This window comes from Drosophila novamexicana, unplaced genomic scaffold (assembly GCF_003285875.2).
Source record: "Drosophila novamexicana strain 15010-1031.04,08,12 unplaced genomic scaffold, DnovRS2.1 tig00000870-arrow-arrow-pilon, whole genome shotgun sequence".
Classification (NCBI taxonomy): Eukaryota; Metazoa; Arthropoda; class Insecta; order Diptera; family Drosophilidae; genus Drosophila; species Drosophila novamexicana.
The window spans coordinates 2,117,843-2,145,354 of NW_020824830.1; the positions used below are offsets into that span (position 1 = coordinate 2,117,843).

Sequence of the window (27,512 nt, forward strand, 5' to 3'; positions counted from 1 at the left end):
CACAATGCACCCAGTGCTGAAGTGTCTTTGATTTGCATATCATTTGTGGACGCCTCTCTATAAAACCGCCAATAACACGGCAATCCAGCTTAGTTGACGCCAAATACTTGGAGCGTCCATGTCACTTGTATCGATACATAATGCCTGCCAGGTGTGCGGAGACCAGAGCTCCGGCAAGCACTACGGTGTCTCCTGCTGCGACGGCTGCTCCTGCTTCTTCAAGCGTAGCGTCAGGAAGGGCACCCACTACACCTGCATCGCTGTGAAGGGCAACTGTGTTGTGGATAAGGCACGCCGCAACTGGTGTCCTTTCTGTCGATTTCAGCGCTGTCTGGTTGTGGGCATGAATATAGCTGCCGTTCAGGAGGAACGTGGTCCACGTAGTCAACAGGCGCAGAGCGCCCATGGTCGTCGGCTGTTGGCTGTGACGCCTCCGCCACCATCGCCAGCTGGGCAGACGCTGCACTTCCAGATACTGGCACAAATTCTGGTAACATGTCTTCGCCAGGCGAAGCTTAACGAGCAGTTTCGTCTGCTGGAGCGCGCCCAGCAAGATGCCATTTTGCAGGTGGTCTGGAGCGAGTGTTTCATATTGCGCGCATCGCATTGGTCCCTGGACATAAGTGCCATGATCGAAAGCTGTGGAGATGTGCAGCTCAAGCTGCTGCTATCCGAGGCGCAACAGCTGCGCGCCGATGTTATGGAGCTGAATTTTCTAGAAACGCTTATTTTATGCCGCAAAGGTGCGTTGGGTCTCATACAACGTATTCTCAGTTTTATCATTTGTACCCTTGCAGAACTGGCTTTAAACGCTGATTATGCCCTGATCTTGGAGACGCACTCTAATGGGGCACTCTGCTCCTTGGCTCGCTACACACTCCATCGATCCCATTGGTTACGCTTTGGTCAACTTTTGCTCGGATTACGTCAGCTCTGTCTGCGACGCTACGATTGCGCCCTGTCCTGTATGTTTCGCAACGTAGTTAGGGATATTCTGAAAACACTTTAAGCACAAGAGCTTAAATATTAAATATCCATAAAATATATAATCTAATTCGTTTAGTTTTTAAATATGAGCAGAATAGAGTCATGCAATTGGAATGCTTAAAATCGTTGATATTTGTTTTAGGCAGAATTCAGTTAATATTAACAATTTTATTTATACAAGTGGAAATTACACATATGTTATTTAAAATTCGTCAATTTGAACTTCGCGGGGTTGTAACAGCTGTTTTGCTGTGTTCTGTTTCCATGCATTTCACAGCGCAACGTCTGTTAATGAAGCACAGCTAATTTTCTCTGCGCCAGTGTGACCAAAACTTAAAAATGACGTGATATCGAAAAAGGTTTTTTTTAGTTTATTAAACAGTGTTTACCTGAGCTCGCCGTTCGGCATTTAGAACATTTTATAAAATAAACTCGTGGCCGCGCGTAAAAGTTAACACAAATATGGCAGATGACACCAATGAGGATAGCTGGTTGTACGGCACATCAAATCCAGACTCAACGACCAACGAAATATCAAACGGCAGCGATGCATTGGCGGCGGAGCACGAGGCACTTGCAGCAGTGACCGGTGAGAAGCCTGGAACTGGCGCGTTGCCTGCTTTTCCCAAGGAGGAGCTGCTGGAATATGCCGAGTTCGAGGATCCTGCCAAGGAAATGGAGGAAGATGAGGAAGCGCTGCCAGATACAACGGACGGCAATGCGCGAATAGCGCCCGGCGCAGACCTTGGCGCCAGTGGATTGGATGACGCTGGCTCACAGGAGGATTCCGAAATGGCAGATTTGATGGAAGTCGCGCCCGGCACAATGCCGCGCAAAGAGCGCAACGGCTCAGGGTCCGACGATGATGACGATGACGATTCTGATGATGATATTAATGTGGTTATTGGCGACATTAAATCAGCACCCAGCACGTACAACATTAAACAACGACCCAATCTGTTGGCTGGCGCAACAGCTGCAGACAAAGCCAAGCCAACGGCTCAGGCGGGCAAGTTCAGTATCGAGGACTTCGAGGGCGCTGGCACCATTAACGGCGTCGCCGTACACGAGTTCAGTATAGACTCGCTGGAGGAGAAGCCCTGGCGCAAGCCCGGTGCTGACATAACCGATTACTTTAACTATGGCTTCAACGAGGAAACGTGGCGCGCTTACTGCGAGCGCCAGAAACGCTTTCGCGTGGCTGAGAGCGGCGTAGGCCTGGCCAGTCTAACCCAAAATGTGAATCAAAGTGCCACGTCAATGGGCATGCCCGATGGCGGCAACAGTGGCGGTTTAAGTGGGCCCATGGGCATGGGCGGTCCCATGCATCATCACCAGCCGTTGGTTGTCTTGGGCGATGGACCCATGCAAATGCCGCCGCCAGGCATGCCGCCCATGATGCAGCATCAGCCGCGTCCAGGCATGGGCATGATGGCGCGGCCGCCACGTCCCATATCTACGACTGGGGGCGTCAAGGAGAATGCCATACAGGTGATGACGGCAGAGTGTCGTGAGTATTCGCGCGGTGGCCTGGGACCTATGGCACCCAATTTTCCTCCACCGGGTGCTGCCGATGAGCCGTTCTTCCATGAACCAGAACCGTTCGACTATGGTTACGAGCCTACCCAGGAGTCACAGTGGGGCAATGATAACGCCGGCTGGGTGCCTACTGGCATTAAGGAGCTAACACCTGGTCCCGTACACCACCCGCCCCAGCAGCAGCAGCAGCAGCCGCCGCCGCAAATAGGCGGACCTCCGGGAATGCCGCAAATGAATGTACCACCACCGCAAATGGGCGGACCGCCACCACAGCTGCGGGGACAGCATGCGCCGCCCGGCATGATGCCGCCCAACATGCGCATGCCGCACAATATAGGTGAGTGGTGCACTCTCAATCACAAATTTCTTATACTCAATTAAATATTTCAAAATTTCATCTGTACAGGCATGGGTCCGCCGCCAGGCATGATGCGTATGCCGCATAACATGAGTAAGAACCTTGTATCTCTTGCTATCAAACTCTTTATTCATGTATTTTTCGCATTTATCATGCAGACATGGGCCCACAGCAGAGGATGCCCATGGGAAGCAGTAGCGGTAATAGCAACAACAGCAACATGCCAGCCGCATCTTCCTCAGATCGCAGATCAGAGAGTTACGATGACGATCGCGAGCGGCGGCGGCGTGAGAAGGACAAGCAGCTGAAAAAAGAGCAGGTATATTTTATTAACCCCCATAAGTTCCAGAAAGCTACGAAAACCAACTCAACAGCTTACTTAATTTAACGTTGCCATTGTCTAGAATTAATAGGTCTTTCAAAATTGGGAAGAAGTTGATAAAAACGCTCTGTTTTTAAATTTCTTAAATGTTACTGGGTTAAGATGCATTAAAGTAGACAGCTCCAGCACTTTCTTTTTATTCTGTATCAAATTTGAATCTATTGATTAAACTTTCTGTAAAACAGTTCGATTTAAGAATGCAGTACACAAATCACAGTCGGTCGAATTGGATTAATATAATCCATAGCTGTTATAGGTCGCATCTAAACAAAAGCGTTAAAGCATTTGTAAGCTTCTCAATTACTAAATTATACTTTTATTTTGTTTATTTTTCTAGCTACGTAAAGACTTTCTGGACATGCTGCGTGAGCGGCACGATATTGAGCGCCATACGCGCTGGTATGACATTAAGAAAAAATTCGAATCGGATCCGCGTTATCGGGCTCTGGATTCGGCCTATCGCGAGGAGTACTTTGAGGACTATTTGCACATACTAAAGGAGGAGAAGCGTAAGGAGCGTGACCATAAGGAGCGCGATAGGGAACGAAGCAATCGCGACAAGGAGCGCTCTCGCGATAAGGACAAAGACAAGGAGAAAGAGAAGGACAAAGAAAAGGATAAGGATAAAGATAAGGATAAAGAGAAGGAAGGAAGCTCAAGGCGCGAGGGACGCTCGCGATCGCGTGACAAGTCCAGTCGCCGGAAATCCAAGTCGCGCGAAAAGGATCGCAGCGAGCGCAGCAGCAAGCAAAGCACCTCTTCAACATCCAACTCGTCCAGTCGAAGCGAGAAGAAGAAATCACATCGTAAAGAAAAAGAGGAGGAGGAATAGCATTTATTTAGATATTATATGGAAGAGCATACCGTTCCTTGAGCTGGCTACACCCACAAATGCACCAATACACGAAAACTAAACAAAAAAAAAAAAAAAAATGCAAACAAATAAAAAACACTTCCATCAATAAAATCCTACAACTTAAGCAAAACATACAATTGATGGAGCTCTCAGCATTGTCAAATGAATAGCTTATTTAAGTAGCTTATATACAAAATTGTAAATTTTAAGTTTAGAATAACCCAGTCAAAAGGTTGTTAGTCTTATTGCAACTGTTGGACATGAAGGGATTCCAATGGAGAGACAAAATGCAGGATCTAAAAGATACTAGGGCCTTCATCTGCTGTTCAATAATCGAGCCCGGAATTAAGATTTTTTTTTTTATCTGGGAATTGGTATGACACCGAATTTCGTGAGTTTGAAAAGTACCCTTCATGAAAAATCAAAAATCTCAACAGCCCTCTGATACTCCAGCTGGATTACGTGGAAGAAGCAATGTACGGCATAGAATCTGGTATCAGGGTATTGTTTAGATCGGATCACTACATTTTTGAAAATTTGAGAAATCATTAACCACAATTCCTCTCTCTCTCTCTTACAACTGGAAAATAAAGTAAAGTCCAAAAGATAGGGGATTGTCATCAATCAGCCTTGAGAATCAATTAAAACATGATGTAGATTGAATGCCTATAATATAGTCAGGTATAAGCTGGGGCATATTTATTATGTTCTTTTGCAATAAACATGTCATAAACAATCGTGTGAAATTGGTTTAAAAGTTGAATTAACAACATGGCCAGCTATTAAAAGTGAAGTATGAAGGCTTTTCTGCATACCATAAAAAAAAGTTGAATATTTCCGGTATCAAATTTCCCATTAATTTTATTTAACAATACCGTTCCATTTATTTATATATTTTTATTTGTAATATAACCGTTTATTAATATTCATGCCAACTTTAAAGGTAACAGCAAAAGTGTCAGCTTAATTAACACAAAATAAATGCTTCCGATGTAAATTAAGAGAAACAACAGCAAAAAAATCATTAAAGCTGGTAAATAACATGCATTTTTTTTTAGCTTTGACATAATTGACATTGGGTTCTGTCGTAGTTTGAGCCGGTAATTAAGATGCAATCAAATTAACAGAACTTTTTATTAATAAACAAAAATTAAATAATAACATATTTGCACTAATTAAACAGTTTATTTGTTTCGTCTTAGAGCTTAGCCTATGTAGGTTATAAAAGTTATGTATTTGTGGAATTGATTTAAATTTGAATTATATTCCAGTTAATTTAGCTAGACTTACATTTATTAACTGATATTTTTGATTTTCTAGCTGTTTTTATTAAATATTTATATTTATACTTGACACAGAGGTTGAGTAGTTTACAATCCGACTAGACTACAAATAGACAATTAGATCAACTCTTGCGGATCATTAAATACATATATTTTGCTTCGCCACAATCTAATGTACTTTTCTTGTTATACCCTTGTAGCGGGTATTATAATTTTGTCACCTCATGTGTAACATATAGAAGAAGTTCTATTTTCGAACCCATTATGGATCAGAGTCAGCAGCTGAGTCGGTTTCCCAATTTTTGTCCGTCTGTTTTGATGCAAACTAGTCTCCTACTTTTAAGACTTGGCATATACATGACGGACATACATATGACGGACTCTGCCAACTATTATATTCTATAGCTGCCATACGAACAATCAGTGAAAATGTATTTCATTATAAATTGTCCAAACCTGGCATTTACTTGTATTATATGAGCTATGTCTCATCAACATCAGTGTGGCATGTTAATAATCGGTTGTAGAATGAGTTTTTGTATAACAAATGATTTCTTGACGAAACCTTAAACTAACGAGCTTCACTTTTCATTCATAACATTCATGTAAAACTTTATCAAACCGGATTAGTATATCATATGGCTCCCATAGGAACAATCGATTAAAAATAAAGCTCTTGTATAAAAGCATTTCTAAGCCATATGTCTACAAGGGTATTAAATCTGCGGCGTGCCGAAGATGGCCGTTTTTTTTTGTCTTGCCTTTTGTTTTTTTGTTTTATAAAATAAACAACGATTGTCTTTAGAAAACTAAATTCACGTATTTAATTCTTATTTGATATTATGTTTGTCGCCAAATACGTTCTTTAATAGGTATTTAAACAGTATCAACGGTATTTACATACGTGGTATATATATGTATATATATGTAGGTATATTTTCAATACTACGAAAGGAACTTCTTCATGTAGAATTGAAAACACATTCGAGTGAATGCATGAATCAGCCCGACATTTTGATCAGATATAGTTTTTGTTCAGTTCAGAAATTGCATGTAGTTGATTATACCATATAGTTAATTATAGCTTTGATTAGACTTACACAAAATTGATTAATACTCAAGATGGTTACCGAACCGAATCTTTGTACTTACTAACCAGATACAAATAGGGTGGATTCGTAACCGATTAATGTCTAGAATTTAAATATTTTTAATGACAATTGTGTCTACGGTATTCTAACATTTATGCTAAATACGAATTATGGGAATTATATGTTCGTAATATCAATTTAGATTAAATCAAATATAAGGCTACTTTCTAATTTCTTGCGTCAGTTTTCCATGGGGCGAATCATAAGAAAATAAAGCTAATAAGGAAATTTAATTGGTTACAATGCCATATCGATCCAAGTCAGTTTGAATACCCGCATCGAGTATATCGATCGACGGACAATACTGATCTTGAACTAAATTGTACTTTCATTTTGCAGCTGGAACCAAGTTTGCTTGCATCGAGGTACTATACTTTGCACATCACAACACTCAAATTGTCGGACACTCACATTAAGATGGCCTCAGACCTAAAGCTTTACGAGTTACTTGGCGCAGAGGCCTAAACTGTGTCCTATCTGCCCAGCAGCTGCTCCACGTTGAGAACTACCTCAGGGCCGGGCCTGGCGGTTTCCTGTGGCGCATTGGGGCTGCCGCTGCTGCTGCTGTTGTTGTTATTGTTCTTGCTGCTACGGCTGTGCGCATCCAGGCCATTCAGAGTGCGCGAAGGTGCCGGCGAGGTGGGCGCCGAGAGCAAAGGTGGACTCAGCTGGGTGGCCGGAGCGGGCATGGGTAGCATCGGCGGCGATTGGGCCTCCAGGGTGGAGGGCGGACTACGATTTAGGTTGCTATCCAGACTGCTGTGGTGTTGCGAGGAGGCCGGCGACAACGGTATTTCCTCAATCTTCTCCAGATCCTGCGCAATGGAGCTAGAGTTCTGCTTGTGCGCCCGCGTCAATGTGCCCTTCGGACTGCGCGATGTGTCATGCAGCATCGGTATTTCCAGCATAGAGTTCTTACTGGCAAACATCAGGGCTGCGTAGTTGTTTGCCTGCAGCGACAGCTGGTGCTGGTGCTCCACCTTGGCCTGCTGGTCGTCACGGTCCAGACTGAACTGACGGCGCAGCAGGCGACTAGAGCCGGGCTTGCTATCAAACTTTGAGGCGCTGGCACTAATGGAGCAGCCCCCACTACCAGATCCAGTGGCTCCAGCGACGCTGCCACCGCCAGCATTTCCATACAGATACTTGCCATCATAGAATTGGGATAAGTTGCTCTCGCTGGGACTGAGACATTTATAGTGATTATACGGTGAGCTGAGATCCATCATTTCCTCAATCTTCTTATACAGCCGGGAGCTAGACCCGCCCGTAGAGCTGGGCAAGCGATTAAAGCTGTTCGGATTCAACAGACTATCCGGCGTTAGTTCAGACAGCTTGCGCGACTGTGGACTTGTGCTGCTTGGCGTTTTGCTGGGAAACTCGGGGCACAGCGTCGGATTTGGGCTAATCGTGTTGGGGGAATTCGAGTCCAGCGAATACGAATTGGGCAGATGGCTTGAGCACATGTCCGTGTTAGCGGGCGGTGTTATCTCCACTTTGACCTCCACCGATTCACCAGCCAGCGAAGAGCTCTGCGATGACGAGGGATTCGTGCTGGTGCGCGATTTGTTCGCCTGCGCCTTCAGTGTAATCGAGTTGCGTATTAGGGATTCGTCCAATCTGTGGCCAAATGTTTGTTATTAGTGTTGTAAAAGGGGAGCACAGTAATTACCTACCCATGCGACTCCCTGAGGTGCAGCGTGTTAAGCAAAGAATATTTTAAGTAAAGGGCTTTTATTTTATTATACCCTGAACCCATTAAAAATGGGTATAGGGGTATATTGTATTTGTGCAAAATCCAAATGTATGTAACAGGCAGAAGGAAGCATCTCCGACCCCATAAAGTATATATATTCTTGATCAGCATCAATAGCCAAGTCGATCTAGCCATGTCCGTCTGTCCGTCCGTCCGTCCGTCCGTCCGTATGTATGAACGCAAGGATCTCAGAACCTATAAGAGCTAGAGATTTTTAGATGTAGATGCTCCTAGTTTCCGCGCAGATCGAGTTTGTTTCAGATAATCGATAACTTGCTCCGTTTCCAAGCAATCGATAAAAATCGATATCGATATCCAGTTTTTTGGGCAATTTTGGGAAATTATAAGAGCTAGAGTCACCAAACTTGACATATAGCTTCTAAAATAGAATATATATATGCATTTGATGCTGGAAGAAGAGGGTTCAGGGTATCCCCTAGTCGGGAGCTCCCGACTAGAACCTCTTACTTGTTTTTAAATTAATCAATTTCAAAAAAACCTCTTCCCATTTAATAGTTATACTCTGAGATATACTCAAACAATTTAAAAAGTTCATTAAGAGAATTCTCGATATCAAAGTTAGGAATAATCTAAGCTACTCTTTTTTGTTACCAAATAAAATGATAATAGTGTATTTACTGTTCACATAACCTTAACTAATTATTCCAAGTGTATTTTATGTGATCTTTTGACCGATGATAAACAGTGGATCGGTATGCTTGTCATTTGATGATTGACTTACCCGATGGGTGGTGGCACAGGGAGCGGCTTGTCAAATCCCTTTCTGCCCAGCAGCCAAAACGTGTTCATCATTCCTTTGCCTTTGATATCGATGAGCCCGCGTGGCTCTATGGAATACCCACCACGAGCCTCCAGGCGATCGCGAGTCTCTTGCGACATGTGAATGCGCCAGGAGGAACCTGTGCAGCGCAAAGTGGAGTTATATGTGATGCGTGCATGTTTATGAAATGACAGTTGCAATTTTACCCGTAGATTCCATTCTGGAGGCCGTATTGACCGTGTCACCAAACAGGCAATAGCGCGGCATTGTTAGACCCACAACGCCGGCACAGCAGGGACCCGTGTGCAGACCAATACGTAGCTGGAGCGGCACGCCCGGCAGATGCTTGACATTGAAGCGTCCGCTTTGATGCAGCAGATCGAGCGCCATGGTGGCTATCTGCTCGGCATGATCGGGTATCTTCACTGGCAGCCCGCTGACCACCATATAGGCATCTCCGATGGTCTCCACCTGAAGGCGCGACACTAAAATTTCAAGATGGTTCTATATATGATGACATATCACTTACCTTGTAGACATTATAAGCATTGATTGTTGCGTCAAATATTGTGTAGAGGTCGTTGAGCAGATCCACCACCTGCACGGGACTGCAGTGGGCGGCGATTGTTGTAAAACCAACAATGTCGCTAAAGTATATGGTGACATCAGAGAATTCCTCAGGATCGACGGCCAGGCCCATTTTAAGTTTTTCAGCAACAGAGCTGTAAATTAATATTAAGTTAATTTACAGTCCAAATTCATTTTTTATAATATAACATATTTTACCTTGGTAACATGCGAATTAGCAGCTGCTCAGTCTTCTTTCTTTCAATGTCCAATTGCTCGGTGCGCTCCCGTATTAGCTCCTCCAGATTGTTTGAATACTTCTCAAGCATTTGGAACATTGTGTCCACAAAGTTGACTTTACGTCCGTGATTGAGCATCTTAAAGCGCTCGTAAACGCTGCGGATAATATCAGATTTTATGCAAAGCCAATTTCAAACTCAAATGAGCTAGTACCAAAAAATTTGATCGCATTTTGGTTAACTTCCCACATTTGTTACAAATATCTTAAAAACAAATTTATTTTTAGAGATATGTTTATGTGTTTTAATTTATGTATATGTTTCTCTTTTATATTTGAGGGCCGGAAATTTGATAATATTCGGACAATAAACATGGAAGTTTTTCAAGAATTAATATCCCATAGTGTTGGGCAAAGGTAAGAAGATGCAGAGCTGAACACGGAATGTGTATTTATTTGTATTTTTTTTTATATATGTAAATGGGAGTTCGAATCTTCGGGATGGTATTTTCGCACTGGTTTAAGTACCCCATACCCTTAAAAATGCACCGTCTAAATGTCTCTATTAATAACTCGTCGGGCTAGGTCACAGTTCACATAAGAGCAAGTGCAAAGAGCTGTTACTAAGAAGTTGACCCAGGTCGTTTACCCACGTCTCTTGAGCTTGACATCCTTGCTAATACTTACGAATTGAAATCAGGTCGCATTTCGGGCTGTTCGGCCCAACACTGTCGCATTATGTTGATGGCCTCTGGTGGGGCAGCCCCTTTGGACACTGAGGGCCTTATCAGTGGCGGTGGCTTTTTGATTTTGGCTATAATGTCGTCCGGCGAGAGTGAGAGCATGCAATAGGGCTCACCACGTACAACCACCTCCTGCATAATGATGCCGAAGGAATAGACGTCGCCCAGCTGTGTGCCCAGCTGCACACGTCCGTGTTGATTATGATGATGATGATGCTGCTGTTGCTGCATTTTCATGCTGCGCAGCAGCTCGGGGGCCGTCCATAGTAGCTCCTTGGTGCTGCGTGGTGGGGGCGACAAGCCCTGCGACTCGTAAAAGGAATTCAGACCATAGTCGGTTACCTTGAGCACCCATCTGGCGTCCACGACACAATTTCTGGACGTCAATGCACCATGGATGCGAAGCGGCGAGGCGTGCAAGTAGCGCATGCCGCGCACCAGATCGGTAAGCAGACTAAGACGGAAGGACCAGTCCAGCTTAATCTCATCCATAATAAGCACATCCTGCAGTGAGCCGCGTGAGCAATAGTCAAAAACCATGGCTGTGCGATTCGGATCCGAAAGCCAGCCAATTAGTGGATTTATATTCTCGTGCCGCAGCCCGTGCGCCATCACCAACAGATCCATGGCCTTGGAGCGCAGCTCAGTGGATCCATTCAAGTTTATCTCCTTGAGCTGTACCAGATCGCCATTGTAGCGCGCCCGCATGTCCAGATGTGCCGGCTTATGACGTGCCAGGCTGCCCGTGGCCGTGGAGCCACTCTTGCCATTGATAGTCGCCGTTGTGGTGCTTCCCCCAGCTCCAGTTATGGCACCATTGTTGCCGGCTGCTGTTGCGCCGGGTATGACAAAACCCAAATTCTTGAGCGAGCCAATGGACCCCTTGAGCAGATCTGGCTTGTCCACCTCGGGACCTCCAAACTCCTGCAGCTGTTGCAGCCAGCAGCAAAGCATCGCCTCGATGCCCTCGTCCACCTGTGGAAGCTTATTTAATTTCTGTGCTAATATTCGGGTGAAAACGTTCACTTACGCGACGGGAGTCCACTGGAAACACAAAGTCGCTGGCCGAGAGCACAATCTTGTTGGGTCCCTTCGACAGTCTTTTGCGTAAAAAGTAGTTTCTGGATATTGGGCGAAAATGATGAAGCGGTTAACTATTAATAAAGGCAAAACCATGCAATGCATAGCTAGTTGGACAAGAGTTAAGAGATGAAGGGTAAGGGACAATTACATGTTATTCTAGTAGGGACAAAAAAGTTGAATTGGCTAGTCAACCCAGAGGAGTCGATTTCGCTCGTAATTAACTTATGAATAAATATAACACCGAGCATAACTCTACATAAATTAAAGAGGTCAGATTAATCATCAGCAACCAACTAGAGTATGATGGCAGCCGCACACTAGGATCCCGGTATAATCCATGAAGGGCATATAAAAAGTATAATTTTTTATTCAAATTTACTTCTGTTTTAGTGAATCGAATATTTAGTGGCAACCAGACGCAAGAGCTATAAAATGGGTCCTTAATCGCATTGGAGCATCGCTTGAGGAAACTCAAAACAAACAAAAATTAAAACATTTTTAAGCCCAGTTTAAGTTAAATTGAATATTTTTCTGATTTGTTCTTGTAATAAGTTAATATATGCTACTTTAGATTAAATTGACAAATTTTCCGATAAGTTTATGGAATGAATTAAACCAATCGGAGAATATTATTAGAGCGGGTCAAAACTTTCTTACAAACTTACAAGCAGGAATTATCTTTTAGTTCATACTAATTATTTTATACATTTGTTATTAGGACACATGACCAAAATTGATTACTTTGGGTCCCATTCTTCTTCATTTTCTCCATTAAGATGGATTATATTTCGACACCTTTGTTTTTGGGTCTGATGTTGCTGCTCTATGTATCCACTTTTCATTGAGTATATGGACAAAATTAAAATGAGCACATCTCTGATTCATCATTAAATCGTAAACACAAATTGTCTAGTGTAATGGAAATGGCAATCAAACAATGAGCAACTGAGTAATTGCTTGTTTTAATATTTAAACAGTTGATTTTTAAAATACACACGTCACATTAGCATAATTGTTTGAGCTTAAAGCTTCATTACGAGATGGTTCGTTAGTTGGAAGGTTTACAAAAATTATATATTATTAAAACCTGCAAATGTGTATATAGCTAGCATAGCTAGATCGAATCGGCTGCTGATCCGGATCAAGAATATATGTCGCTGATAACTTCTATCGCCCGTTACATACACATGCTCAAACCAGCATGCTCTAATTTGTAATGGATATAGGGTATACACACTTAAATCAATTAATTGCCATTTACATTGGCGCAATTCAATATTTTCTACATTCTGTGGTCACATTTGCATACATATGAGAATATTTTAGTACAATCCGTCGGGCTGGCATTAAAATTCATTCTAAAGTCAATTAGTTAAACAGGTTAACTTGCTGTGAGCAGCATTAAACTGAAATGTTCTCTGATTTGTGCCCGTTGTTATTTAAGCTTAGTTAAAGTCCTTTGTTGGCAAGTTTACGCAACAGAAACAAATACTAAAAACTACTTTATTGTTAGCTTAATTAACTGTAGCTTGAAATGCCCTAGCTTTTTTTACACCATAAACATGGGTACAAGAGGGTTTCATGATTTTGTGCAAATTTATGAAACATACATTCCTGATCTTCACGATCTTGGAAATTACAAAAGACAGAGTCTTAAATGTTTAAATAAATATTCCTGTAAGATATTCCTGGAACATAGCTTATTTATTTTTTGATATCTTTGCCATTTCCATAATGTCGCAAAATATCAATTTTGAAACTAGTTTTATGAGCGTTGTGTTTATGTTAATATCAAAATTGGGGTGGATTATTTTCCAAATATTATTCATTTTTGTTATAAATATATAACCAGGCGATTTGAGATATACACATAGTTACGTGTCACTTTTGGGTAAGCGGAATCTCCTCCCAGCACCCATTGAAATAAGAATATATTATATAAAACAAGCTGAACAGGGTATTTTGAAGTCGAGCACCGACGAATAAAGCATTCTTATATGTCTTTTTTTTAAATTTACCCTTACCCTGCAATCAACATCTATTAGCCTAGTCAGTCGTTGGCTCTTGTGGTTCAATCTTATAAAGTTATTTTCTCAGTTGCGTACATACTTTCAGCTGGTTGGTAATACAACACTCATTCCGGCATTAGCCGAAAAACCGCACGGCAGCGTTAGAAAAGAGCAAATTCATGCAACAATTGTTGGGCCAGAAGTTTGCCACGTGGCCAAGTTGAGTAAGGTTAAGTGTATTATGCGCATTAATGGGCTTTGTCCAGACCTAGTCGAAACTCTTTGGGCCCACGTGTAACGGCTGTTAAGTAGCCAGCCCCAAAGCCATTCAAGTTTTTCTATTTACGGCACAGCTTACGGCTTAGCCACAGAAAAGTTTTACCTGTCCGTTAACCGAGCTGATAATCAACGGGATCGTTCAGCATAAAAACACCAGTGCGTGTGCATCATTTATATACACTATCTTTTTATGGGCACTTTACATACAAATAAAAGGGAGTTGTTTGGTTGGATTGGTTTTAAGATCGGGGATCCACAGTTGAAAATTCATTTTGGATAATAAAATATATGTTAATATAATAATGATAATAATAATAATGATAATAATAATAATGATAATAATAATAATAATAATAATAATAATAATAATAATAATAATAATAATAATAATAATAATAGTATTAATAATAATAATAATAATAATAATAATAGTATTAATAATAATAATAATAATAATAATAATAATAATAATAATAAAAATTAAAAATAATAATAATAATAATAATAATAATAATAATAACAATAGTAATAACAATAACAATAGTAATAACAATAATAATAATAATAATATTAAAAAAAAAAAAAACAATAATAATAATAATAATAATAATAATAATAATAATAATAATAATATTAATATTAATAATAGTAGTAGTAGTAATTAGTAATAAAATTAACAAAAGTTATTCTAAAACAAAAAAAAAACAATGCTAACTAGTAAAGTTGTCATTTCATCTATCTTATTGAGTAACTCGGATCCATCGGAAAGAAAGGGTATACGCCTTGGGCACTGCTTGTTTAGCATGTTTCTGTTTGTCTTGCCCTTTTTCAGTTTGGTGTCCGGTCGTGTTTTTCCGTTTTGTCCGGCGTACGCTAATTAAAACTTCATGAGTTGCATTTTGAGCGTAGGCGAAAATAGTTTCTGATGACTGTGGCTTAAAGTCCGACATGTGGCCAATTTAAAGAGACCTCTACTTTAAAATATAATTGCAGCTGCAATAATTGAGGGTCTCGTGGGAAGTGTTGCTCGCATGTCAAAGAGTAAATGATTTGTATAACCACACTTGACATGTTTGTTTCCTTCGATTGTGTGTCTCTGTGTGTGTGTGAGTGTGTGTGAGTGTTTCTAAGTGTTTGCGGTGTATAAAATGTCAACTGCCAGCCAACAATTTAAGTGTGCGGTGCGTAGCTTATGCTACGCTTTGATGAATGTAATTAATTAAATGTTCGTTTTAATGGACGTCCAGGTAAGTGTGTGTTTGTGTGTGTGTGTGTGTGTAATTCATCTGTGGCGTGTGTATTGATTTTGCTTAAATGATTTTTGGCCAACCAGTTTGTAATTTGCATTTAATGCTATGCGATTAAGGGTAATTGAAGCACGCAATTTGAAAGATTTCGAGAATGCTTAGAGCGAATGCCACAGAGTGCTTCCGTGTGATAAGAAATTCATTTATTGAAGTGATAATTTAAGGACTGTGTTATTAATTTCAAATCAGTTGAGTTAGTAATTTCAAACTATAAGCCTTAATTGAGAACGCCAATTAAAGTGTAAACTAAATTTAAATTTAATTTATTCATTTGGCGTTTGCCTCACTTAATAAAATAAAAAGCTTTTTAATTATGTCCTATACATAAACAAAACAGATATTTTTCCTCTACAATTTACATCCCCGAAAGTTTCAATGCAATAACATCAGGCAACTAACAGCCGAAAAGGGGGAAGAAACCGAGAAAAAACCTAATGATGAAAATTAAAATGGAAATTTCTACGCGCAAAATATTTTATGTCCAAGTCAATGGCGATGAATTACGTGGGCGAAACTTCCTTTAAGGCGCGCTAATTGATTATCTTTTATGGTTTTGGCAAATGTTGCCTGCCGCATAATGATTTAAAATAAGCAAATATATACAAAATATTATACATATAAAAAAGATGTATGCTCATTATGTCCGTCTATTGATGAAATCGAATCGTTTTTATTGCGATTCAACAAAAAAAGTAGCTAGTTACCTTAGAAGTATGCAGGATTGGTTGTATAATATATTGAAATACATTTTTTGTTAAATATATTAATAAATGTCTGGTTGGTTTTTTCCCTAATTTTTGCATATATATGTATATGGGGAAATAGTAAGGATATCTTCATAGAGCCGAATATGTAATACCCTTGCAGACATTTCCCTTTTGCAGATTTGTGAGAATATTGCAGCCCGACAATGCTGAGTTTGCTGAAATATCTTTAAAAATAGAATATTTTTCCATGTAAGTTCCTACTATTCCATCGATCTTTTCTGTTTTTCTACAAATGTTTACCAAAATCAGCAGCTACGAGTTTTACAAGTCGCTTCGCATATCTTCAATCTCTCAGTCATATGTATGTCTATAAGGGTATTTAATCTTCGGCTTGCCGACGACAGCCGTTCTTTTTTGTTTGCTTGAGTATCAGTTGTGCGGATTTTTTGCGTCACTTACCTCACGGCTACGCCAGCAGCCACGCTGGCAACCACAATGATGACCAGTAAGCCCATGCATATTGCTGCGATTGTCCAACAGATGGCGCCACAATGCCACATTTGAACGCTGCTGACCAACAGCCATTCATCGTATCCGGGCTGAATGGAGTGCGTTATGTAACTACCGTGACCTGCACCCTTGCCGCCCTCCAGTATGAGCAACGGCCGCCATTTGTATGTGGCAAGAGCAGCATCAACAACAATGTCCAGAACTAAAAAATCGTATTTCGGTGTTGCCGCCGTTGCACTGCCAGCCGCAATGTGCGACAGCAACAGATCGTAAAGTGAGAACAGATTCATAAAGGGTCGCAGCTTGTTGAGGCTGGCATTTTGATGAGCCAATGCCTCCATTGGCGTTTCCACTCCATTCACCGCATGGCCAGACGCTGGTGTACGAAAATTGTGCACCATGGCCATGCCAATCCCGGCCGCATTCAGAAAGTGTCGATGCTTATCGCTTAGCAGCGTCAGCACCAACAGATTGCTGGTCACCAGCCCGGACACGGGCAACTGCGGTATGCTGCTCCCATTGTCATTGCCATTGCTGTTGCCATTACCATTACCATTGCCAGTGGCCGCATTGATGCGTGCCAAATATTTGTAGAGTCGGTGCTCGACATTCAATGAGCTGGCCACAATATCGATGAGCAATACTTTTGTGTGCTGGTCCTGCTCCGCCCACTTGCCAGTTGCAAGCCAACGCAGGGTGCTTTCATCGTTCAGAGGCGCCGTAATAATAATTGCTAAGCTCGAGCGAGTGAAGAGTGTAACGGGGATAGAGAAAGAGAGAGAGAGGTAGAGATGTGTGGTTAGTTGGCAATATGCATGCAAGTGTAAGTGCTGATTTTTTGCTTTTGATCTGTTCGACTGGCCAATTTAATTGGCATTGGCAGCACCTACGTAATATACATACCTTTGCCCGCTTTTTCCTGTTCATGCAGGTCACGTATTGTGTCGCCGATTTCAATGCGATAAGGTATATGCAAGTTGGTCGCAATGGCTAGCGGTAGGCCCCAATTGTCGTCTGCAAGTAGAGAAACGATATACAGATATTGAAAGAACGAGATAGAGATAGAGATAGAGCGTGTGTGGCTGAGTGGATAACTCGACAGCTGTGACACTCTTGGTGGCTACTTTTCGATTTTGAGCTGAAAACAAAATTGCATTGTTGTTGCACGTTGGAACAAATTTCGTTGGGACGGCCATTCGATTTCTGCGGCCGGCACATGTTGCCTCATTAAATCTGATATTGAGTGTTAGAACTTTTGGGCCTAGATTAAAGTTCATTAAAGTTAAGCTGTTAGAGTGAGGGCATTGTAATGTGGTCCAACAACCACGCCCACCCATCTCCAGTGCGGCGCACTTGATATCCCTCACGCCAGCCGCCTGATAAGCATAAGCTACACAAAGCACTTAAGCCTAATACAACAAAGAGCAATATTAATTAAATTAAGAAACCCGACGCTTTATAAAAAAATACACACAAATGGCGCAAAAGGCAACAGAGGCCTTAAAAGCCGTTTAAAAATAAAATGATATAAAGAAAATGTTTATGTATAGGAGATTTTTAAAAAACAAGGAGGTTTTCCAAATTTGTATACCCAGGGATAGTACTAATGTTGTAATTAAATGTGCAAAGTATAGGAGACATCTATCCATTCATTATATACGTATATTCCTGAGTCGATATAGTCTTCTCCGTCTGCCTGTCAGACTGTTTGAATCTAAGCAATCAAGTCTCTCAGTCTTCAAGCTATCGCCATGAAACTTTGTATAGGTCCGACTTACTGTTGCAACAATGCAGCTGGCATAATTGTTCGATAATAAAGTTCTTATATGGGAAACATTTTTGCTTATAAAGATATCTTGATCAAACACTTGGAGACTAACTACCGCCTGTTTGAGCCCAGTTTGGTTCGATGTCTTCAATAGCCGTATTATCGTGTAGTTAGATGTCGTTAAATAAGATTAAGTTAAAAAACTTATGACCTCCACTAAAGGAGAGAAGGACAAAGTACTATCCAGAATGTTAAGCCCTCATTTTCAGAGAAAGAAACCTGGACCTATTTTAGTTCCTGAACCACTATTTTATATATATAACGGGACTTTCAAATAATATATAACAATATTAAAGATTTGATTTAACGCTAGCATTAAACGGGCTCTCCAACTGATTAACAATTTTATTGGTATTGAAGACATACAACTCAAAATAGTTTACTTTATCAAGCATTTAGAATATTATTTTAAGCTTCAAGTTGAGTTCATTAAGTTTTGACTTGCGAAGTTTCTTCTACCAGCTGTGCAAAATTGATCAAAATTGTTGCTTGATATTTGAATAGAATCAAACATTTTTAATCCACTAACAAATAAAATATTAAACGTGCCGCAGCCTTATTCACTGAGGATTGACTATCTGACAAAAAGTGAATAAAACTAAACAAAACTTTGAACATGTCGTATCTGAACTGGCACGAGTACACAATTTGTTCGTGGAATGTGGGATTAAGTTTTGCAATTGCAGCTCCTGAATGCATCCTTTTGGGTCTGCGGCTCACTGTCTCCGGCACCGAAATCAATTTTCTTAGCTGGTGGTGGTTTTTCACACGGCTGAGCCATGAAATCACAATCCCGGCGTGCTGCCTCTGGGAACGGACACTTGTCAATGCCAGCGTTTGCGACAAGATCATCGAACTGCTGCTGGGACATGGGCGCCTTGGCGACGTATTTGTTTTGAGGGCACGCGTATATTTTCCAGTTGGGATGCGGAGGGAGATAGTCTTTGTCCTCGTCTATATACTGTGCAGCTAGCTGAATGCAAATTTGTGGATCATCCACAGCCTTCATTAGTTTTCGCTCGAAGGCCCTCTCCTCTTCGGCCTGAATGCGTTTCATCTCGATGATTTGGGCATTTAAATCCAGGCACATCTGACGTTGTTTGCAGAGTATCATGTCTCGTGTAACTGGCGGATGGACAAAACGATTCTCGAGCATCTTGTTCTCGCGCTGTTCAGCCTCCTGGCGCATTTTACGTTCGATTTCCTCACAAATTTGCTTCTTGAGCTGCGTATGACAGCGTGCCGCCTCCTCGCCCTTGAGGCGAGTCGTCTCGGCAATGTTGCTCTTGCAGCAAAGATCCACATGGTAGAGATCATCGATGCGATCGTTCATCATCTTCTCAATGCCCAGCTCAAGGTTGCGCATGCGCCGCACATAGGCAATGTATTCGTGTGTGGCACGCGACAGCTGCCGCTTGGTCTGCCAGATGCGCTCCTTAGCCTCCGCCTCGAGGCGTTGTGTTTCGCGTATGAATTCCTCATGTTCGGCTTTTTCAGCCTCCCAAGCGGCCAGCTTTGCGCATTTGCGGCGTTTAATGTCCTCGAGCAGTTCGAGGCGATATTTCTCCTTATCATTGTTTGCTGCCTGGTGCTTGGAGTCGAACTCTTCGAGGCGGAGCTCCTCTATTAATTGATCCACTTTGATTGTGTCCAGACGTTTCTCCTCACGCTCCTTCTGGCGTTTCTCTTCATGCTCGGCCAGCTGTGCTTGCAGCACTTGGCACATCTGACCCTGCATCTGTTGGCGCTTGCGCATCTCATAATTGTGCAGTCGGTCGTACTCCTCCCAGCGTCGCTCCTCCAGCTTCTGCCAATAGCGCTCTCTTTCGCATTCTCGCCGCTTCATGCGCACGTTCTCCTGCATTTGCTCCTCCAGGCATACTTTGTTGTTGGTGCAATCCTTCTGGCGGAGCGCCTCGCGTATTTCATAGCAATTTAGCATGACCTGCTGCATTCGCTTTATATCGACGAACTTCTTATGGCGCTTGTCACGCGCCTCCTTGATCTCGTGCAGTTGCTCCTGGCGTACGCGTATCTCCTCATCGAAGCGATTCCTCACCTTGCTGGCAAACTCTTGCTCGAACACTTTGTCCTCCTTTTCGAGTAGAGCCTTCACGCGTGAACTGCGCTCTTGCAGGTCCTCGTTAGCCGCCTGCTGCGCCTTGGCCACAAGCAGCCCAATTTGCGAGTGTAGGCTCTTCCGATCTGTGCGTTGGATGAACTGAAAGTGATCTTCCCCTTTGCCGTGGTTTTGCATTTTAAAGTAAATTAACCAAATATAAATAAACTCTACGAAAGACAATTAGCTTGTCAATTTATTCTGGGTGTTTTATGTATGTAGCCAACTAAATACAATTAGGATTTAATTTTAGTTTTAGCTGTGGCTTGTTAAAACTCGAAATCAATTCTGAGTAATTTGGACTTTAGTCAAGCAGCCTACTCAATTAAATTAGTTGTGCTCAATAAAATTAGTTGTGCTTCTTCTTTATACATCTGCACTCTGTGGAATTTGTATGCTAGTTCTTCCCTCAGCTCCAATTTGTGGCATATGCCTTCTTGAGGCCTTAAATTTGTCATCCACTTGTATGTGAGTTATGAGTTTAATTTAATATTGATATTTATTGTTGTTATGGAAGTGGGAGAGGTATCGAAAAAAGGTAAACTTTGCCTGTGATTGATGTACGAAATAAATGTTAATTATGTAAACAATATTTTTAATTTTCAAATTATTTTATTATTCTCATTCTGTAAAACAAATTGCGAATTTGCTTTTTTTACTGTCAATATACGTTCTGTTTACTGTTTTTATACCACTTTCGCGATGCTCTCTAAGATCACAGACGTTGCTTAGGACAGCTTATTAAAATTTTGCTAGATCAAATCTTCTTCACAAGTTTTTTATGGAACAACTCATGTAATAATATAAATAAATTATAATAATAGTAAAAATAACTCCACTATAATAAGAGCACGGAATTACCGGGTACAAGGCAAAGACGTAAAAAGAGTTAACAACTAAAAATGCTGCTAATAATTTTACAAAAATAGTCCATATTCCATTATAATGCCTGGAACGAAAGACTTGTCTATATGTAATCAGTGTCATTTGCATATCATCAAAGTACATGCACTTATACACTTATACATATACGCACAAGAGATGAGCGAATACGCCATTTTGTGCCCTGTCGTGCTTAATGTCAGATTTCTGGGAAGCGCAAGTGCATAATTAATGAGCATCGAGGAGGCGACGAATTCAGTTGGCGGCGATTGCCTGTCACCTGTCGTATCTCATCGCGGCACTTTTACGGTTGTACATTAATTGCCCATGAGCTGGCGAAAAGTGAGTGCTAATAAGATATTGCGCATACGTCATGTTGTCAAAAGCGTTTAACCCAATTGCCGGCATCGTTTCGTGTGCGTGCCAAAAATTGAATTAATTCGTTTAACATCTGCACCTGGAGAGCGTGGCTGCATCAAACATTTACAACATTCACAGCTCAGACACAAGCTATTGTTGTTGCTTGTGTTTGTGTTTCGGTTTCTATTGCTTTTTCAGTTGGCCCAGAAGTGCAAGATCCTTGGCTGTTTTTCTTCTCAAAAACGTGTGTGACATTTGCTCTTGTTGCTGCTGCTGTTGCTGTTGCTGTTCCTGCTGCTTTTGCCCTTAACTCAATTAGCAATGCAACTGCCACACTAATTAACTCAGATGCGAGATGAAAAGTTGCAAAACTTTTGCCCAGATGCCACACTTCCGTGTTGCAACTGTGTCCTTTGCCATGTGTGTGAATGACAAACTTAATGTTGCTTTTGCTGCTGTTGTTGTCTCCCTAACAACTGGCGCAGCTTGGTGCGACTCTTCAGTTTTCCCTGCCGAAATATTGGCAAGCGCATGTTTGCTCAAGTGCAAAATTGTGCCATTACGAAACTGCACAGCTCCGCTTTGCTGTCAACATGCCGCCCACTTCTTTGGCCACATTCACATGATTTTCCGGTGAACATGTTTTTGTTTTTGCCAGCACATTTTGAGAACAAAGTTGGTGGCTGCGCCTTGAGGCAATTTGGCATGAGTTTTCTCCAGAAATTTAATATTGCCATCATTTAAATTACTAAATGAATTTGCATGACTGCGAGCAGACAGTAGAACAGCTAAATCATTATTATCCCGATATGTAAGTATTGAATATATATAAAAGATCCTTATTAGCTATTTGCTAAATCATAATAAATACTTAAAAATGTTGATGGTTTTGATTACGGTTTGATTCAATTGCAATAAGTTAAGCTCGTTAACTTTTCCATGTAATTGATTTTCAAAATTGTAATGCAACAATTCAAAACTAAACAAGTAAGAGGTTCTAGTCGGGAGCTCCCGACTAGGGGATACCCTGAACCCTTTTCTTGCAACATCAAATATATATATATATTCTATTTTAGAAGCTTTATGTCAAGTTTTGTGACTCTAGCTCTTATTATTTACCAAAATTGGCCAAAAAACAGGATATCGATATAGATTTTTATCGATTGCTTGGAAACGGAGGAAGTTATCGGTTATCGGAAACAAACTCGATCTGCGCGGGAACTAGGAGCATCTACATCTAAAAATCTCTAGCTCTTTTGGTTTTACATAGCTCAAATCCTTGGGATATTTGATTTGGAATTCCTAAAACTCTGCCTTGAATTATAATCATTTATATAAAAACTAGGCAATAGTTGCTGTAGATCTTTACGCCAAAGGAAATCAAATTCGACTTGGATTAAAGCTCATATACGTTGTTATTCTGTTTATTTTGCCAAAAAATACACACACACACACACACCACGCACCCACTTGCGGCAAAATCAGCTCAATGCATTTCTATGCAAATAACATGACGTATACGCCAAGTGCGACATGTGCTGATTGCGTTTTTTGGCGCGGCGGTGCACCCCATTGCCTGCAATGTGTTGCAGTTGGAGCCACATCTGCGTTGGCCACGTGGCCCGGCCAATTTATTTACCTGCCTGCCATATACATATTTTATGCTGCTGTGCATTTGGCAAACAACGTTTTTTTCCGTTGCCATGGCTTTTATTTAGAAATTTGTTCACTTGACCAAGCAAAAACGCAGCACTTCGCATTTATTTCATTTACGCTTGAAATTTGATGTGTGTTCAGCGGGCGAACCTGTATTAGCGTTTCTCCTATTCTCACCAGGTTTTTCAATTTTGCAATGCAACTTTTTTCGTTTGGCTTTCATATTCATTTCATTTTATTTTCTCATGAGCTGATTGTAAATAACATCGCTTGGTTGACCAAATTTGCTGGCTTAAAAACAAACACCGAAGAGTACAAGGAAACAAGCCAAAAACCTAAAAGCCATTTCCATGAAATGTTTGTGCATTTGGTTGCCAAACACACACATCCACACACACACACACACACACACACACATCTAGACAGACGCATTCAGCCACTGATGTACAACCTAACTAACTCACACAGCTGCTGTAATATATATTTTAAGCAGCCCATGAATATTTAAATGCATAAAATGAAAAAGCACAAATACATATGAATTAGACATGCACACACACATTATACTACTATTCATTACATCCATGTATGCGTGTGGCTTAAAGCATATGCAAAACGCAGACAGTTGACGCTAAGTATGCGCTCCTGCCCATGTAGGTGCAGCGATGGCCACAGAATGCGCATTTTCTTGGCTTTGGCAAGGTTGCGATACAAGAATGTGCATATGAATGTGGGCTGGGCTGAATAGCAACCACAAAGGATATGCCTGAGGAGCGGGCATATATTAGCATATCTTTTTCAGATGTAAAATAAAAATATATTCAACATTTTCATAATTTTGTGTTCTTTGAACATTTTTAATAACCACGTTTCAGTTGCACTGTTTTGCAGATATGTTTCTTTTGATGGCAAGCAAAGCTAATTGTTTGTTTAAATATCTCCTTTGGTTTACTGGATTCATATTTTCATTATAGATTGTTTTTAAAAACAATACGATGCCAATTAAAAGCTTTCAAATATTTAACAAATTAAAACAAAAATTACTAAAATTATTTGCAGAAGGCTTTACCTGATGCCATTTGAAAAACAGACAAACACAAACCCATCTCTACATTTTTTGATTTTCGTTTGGCTTTTTTTCGTTTGTCTCAAATTAATTTGAAATTGTAAAATGCAGGCGAAAACATATATAAACTGGACTGCGTGTTATTAAAGCAAATAAATCACATTAAATAAAAAGAACATTATAAAAAAAAAAAAATAACACTACGAACAACAGTTCAGATAACATTTTGAGTAGAAAAGTGTGTGATGTGTATATTTATACATAAATAATTAAATAAAAATAAAAAGGGTTGAACTTCGGGCTTATAAGCAAAAATAAATTAACTATTAATTTTCGGAATTTTTGATGGTCGTAAAAATGAATATGAAATTTGTTTTTAATAAATAATAGAGCATACATTTTTGATAATTGTATATTTTAATATTACATCGTTTATTTCATTAAAGTAGCAATGGACAGCGCCGTCGCTGTGCTCTACGTTAGGGATAACAACAGGAGTGCGTGAAGTTTGAGGTAGTAGCCGATGGATTTTTTGGGGGCGAATTAGCGTAAGCTTGTCAATGGCAGGTGGCAATTGGCATTGTGTTGCAGGCCTTGTGGGAAGGAGGAGTAGACGCTGTCACCTTTGCCATCCACTGAAATTCCATGCCTGTTGGCCACACGTGTGACCACCAATTGTGGAAAGCCGTGGCAATTATAGCTTGGTTGCTATAATTATATATTATAGTATGTGGTAGAGGAAGTTGTTGCCTCTATTGCCCATATTTCGATACGCTGATTCTACAAAGCCGTGCCTCTTGGCAGCCTTAGCTGCGGGACTTAACTAGTTATGTGAATTCATGCCTTAAGTTTTTTCATAGTCATTTAATAAGTGCAAACATTTGAAAGTGGACAAATTTTTCTTAGTATCCCATAACGATAAAAATATTTTCATTAAGGAACATTCTAAGAACAAAAGCTTGTGTCCATTTGTAATCGTTGTGTGATACATTAAAGTGTCATCAAAAACGCTGCAAAGCTCCCACCAAGCCGAAAAAGTCAACTTAATATTATCCTGAGCAAAAGTTAAATTTTTCCTTAAATATTTATGCACACACTCAACGACGAGTTGGGGAGGCATTATAATGAAATTATAATTCACTTAATGTGCCTCAAATGGCACACGCAAAGGCTTGCGCCAAAAGATATGCAGCATATTTACATAAGTATATATGTATGTGTGTAGAGTAAGGTGCAAATCGTCTGACTCGATGATACCCTAAGAAGTCAGACGAGAATAGTTTTGTGTTAAATATCAAGTTTGAGCAGAGAAATATGGTAAATTTATCATCCAATCCAATAGCAATAAGAAAAATATAGCTCTTTGGGAGGGAGCTTGCTTAAAGTTTGTTCCATACAATAACAAATGTCTTTGTTAATTAACATAAAACAACACAATCATTATTGAAGTTGTTGCTGTAGGTTAAGAAATTTTGCTCATACCATCCCATAAGTTGTATACCCTTTCATTATTTTAGCAAAGCATGAAAATTATTCCATTAATAATCAACTTTATGAGGCCTTGAGCTTATCAATGGGTGACACACCACATTAAAATTCCATGAAAATTATGCAATTATGAGTGACAGAATTTGTAAAATACTTTTCAGTTAACATATATAAATATGTAGTCGTGGGCCATGGACTTTGTAAGGGTAAGCTTTCCCGGTCCATTGAAATGCAATTAAAGTTTAAATTGCAAGTGTCTTCAGTTCGTTCTTGCAAATTACAATATGCATGAGATGAACTCTTTGCGCAAGAATTTCGATTGATTGAGTCGAGGGTTGTTGGGCTTTATTCTGGGATGGACAATTGCCAAGAGCATAACACTGAAGCTGGAGATGCCGAAGCACCGGAAATTCAATATTGCCTTGCTACTGTTTCAGTATTTCAGTATTTGGTTTTGATGACTTGACAACTGAGACGATTGAAGTCACCGTCCACGTCCACGTCAGCTTCAGCGTCAAAGTCAAAGTCAACTTCAATGTCAAACCAATCACCACATTACTGTGGCAATCAATTCTGGCAATATGGCTTCTTGGGTTCCGCAGACACTTGGCCACCTTTTATGGTCTCAAGTCCATTAGCTGTCACTTAGCGTAAAACAAATCATAAATAAAATGTGTTTCGTCCAAGACAAGCAATCGCCTATGCCAGGCAACAACTCCACCTAATTATGCTGTCATAAAAACCAGCTCAAAATGATTTTGCTAAGCCAAATTGTGGGGCCAAATTGTGAATGCTTCCAGTTTGAGCTAAACAGCCAACGTTAATTGTTAAACACTCGAGATTAATATCAGTGCCAGAGCGCAATCTATGTCTGGAGAGATACACATGTATATCTCTCACTGTCCCTGGCCCAGGCTCGTTTATGGCCTATTTATGGACATGGACGTTGTTGTACCATTATTCATAAAAATGCTTGACCAAAATGCTCAAGCACATTCCTAAAGGAATTACATTCGGTTCTGCTTCTGCTGGGTATACATCCAGTGGGCGTGTGTGAGTGTAAGTGTGTGTGTTTGTGCATAAATCAGGGGGTATGTTTGTGTGTCCATCGTTTACCCAAATAAGCGGCCATCAGGGTCATGCTTCTTTCTCCCTTGCTTCACAGCTGTGCATGCCTTTTCCTTTTTGCTTTTTTCTCGGCATCTGACTGAATCACGTAAAGAGGTGCGTTTAAGTAGTTATCAATATTGTATAAAACATTAATAGAATGTGTACATGTTATGAGTAAACTCTTATATTATTTATACATTATAATGACACCAAGAAAGCACTTTAAAAAATTCAACAGAGCTTAAATATATATATTAAAAGTAACACATGCAAATATCCTGCAATATATCTAGAGCAGAGAAAATTAAAAACTCTTTCAGCTAGATATAGTCTTTTTTTATAATCTTTGTTCTCTTTTAAGCACTTTTTTGACATACAAAAAAGGGTCTGTTTATTTAAAACAAAGAAGAGAAATGGAATATATATATATAATACAGGTTATGGCATATAAGTTTCCATGCATGCGT

General features: G+C 40.5%; 4 protein-coding genes across 4 annotated transcripts in view; 2 read left to right on the forward strand and 2 right to left on the reverse strand.

The window, feature by feature from the left end:
• Window positions 1-68: 68 nt before the first annotated feature.
• On the forward strand, window positions 69-1,009 carry LOC115764777 (COUP transcription factor 2). Its single transcript, XM_030708016.1, has 2 exons — window positions 69-743; window positions 798-1,009. The coding sequence occupies exons 1-2, from the start codon at window positions 119-121 to the stop codon at window positions 1,007-1,009; spliced, it is 837 nt and encodes a 278-aa protein (XP_030563876.1). The 5' UTR covers window positions 69-118.
• A 355-nt stretch (window positions 1,010-1,364) lies between these two features.
• Window positions 1,365-5,278, forward strand: LOC115764774 (pre-mRNA 3'-end-processing factor FIP1). Its single transcript, XM_030708013.1, has 4 exons — window positions 1,365-2,863; window positions 2,933-2,977; window positions 3,043-3,203; window positions 3,604-5,278. Exons 1-4 carry the CDS (start codon window positions 1,450-1,452, stop codon window positions 4,096-4,098), a joined length of 2,115 nt encoding a protein of 704 aa, XP_030563873.1. The 5' UTR covers window positions 1,365-1,449; the 3' UTR covers window positions 4,099-5,278.
• Window positions 5,279-6,392: 1,114 nt separating this feature from the next.
• The window catches only part of LOC115764844, a 49,961-nt gene continuing 28,841 nt past the window's right edge, over window positions 6,393-27,512 (reverse strand). The window contains exons 5-14 of the mRNA XM_030708092.1: window positions 17,440-17,550; window positions 16,486-17,269; window positions 11,672-11,762; window positions 10,586-11,616; window positions 9,880-10,056; window positions 9,623-9,815; window positions 9,300-9,564; window positions 9,055-9,232; window positions 8,233-8,244; window positions 6,393-8,176 (exon numbers count right to left, since the gene is read on the reverse strand). Coding sequence (XP_030563952.1) covers window positions 7,030-8,176; window positions 8,233-8,244; window positions 9,055-9,232; window positions 9,300-9,564; window positions 9,623-9,815; window positions 9,880-10,056; window positions 10,586-11,616; window positions 11,672-11,762; window positions 16,486-17,269; window positions 17,440-17,550 — 3,989 coding nt within the window. The 3' untranslated portion in view covers window positions 6,393-7,029. The remainder of the gene's footprint in view (window positions 8,177-8,232; window positions 8,245-9,054; window positions 9,233-9,299; window positions 9,565-9,622; window positions 9,816-9,879; window positions 10,057-10,585; window positions 11,617-11,671; window positions 11,763-16,485; window positions 17,270-17,439; window positions 17,551-27,512) is intronic.
• On the reverse strand, window positions 18,681-20,754 carry LOC115764643 (golgin subfamily A member 6-like protein 22). The gene has a single exon (XM_030707816.1). It carries the CDS (start codon window positions 20,619-20,621, stop codon window positions 19,032-19,034), a length of 1,590 nt encoding a protein of 529 aa, XP_030563676.1. The 5' UTR covers window positions 20,622-20,754; the 3' UTR covers window positions 18,681-19,031.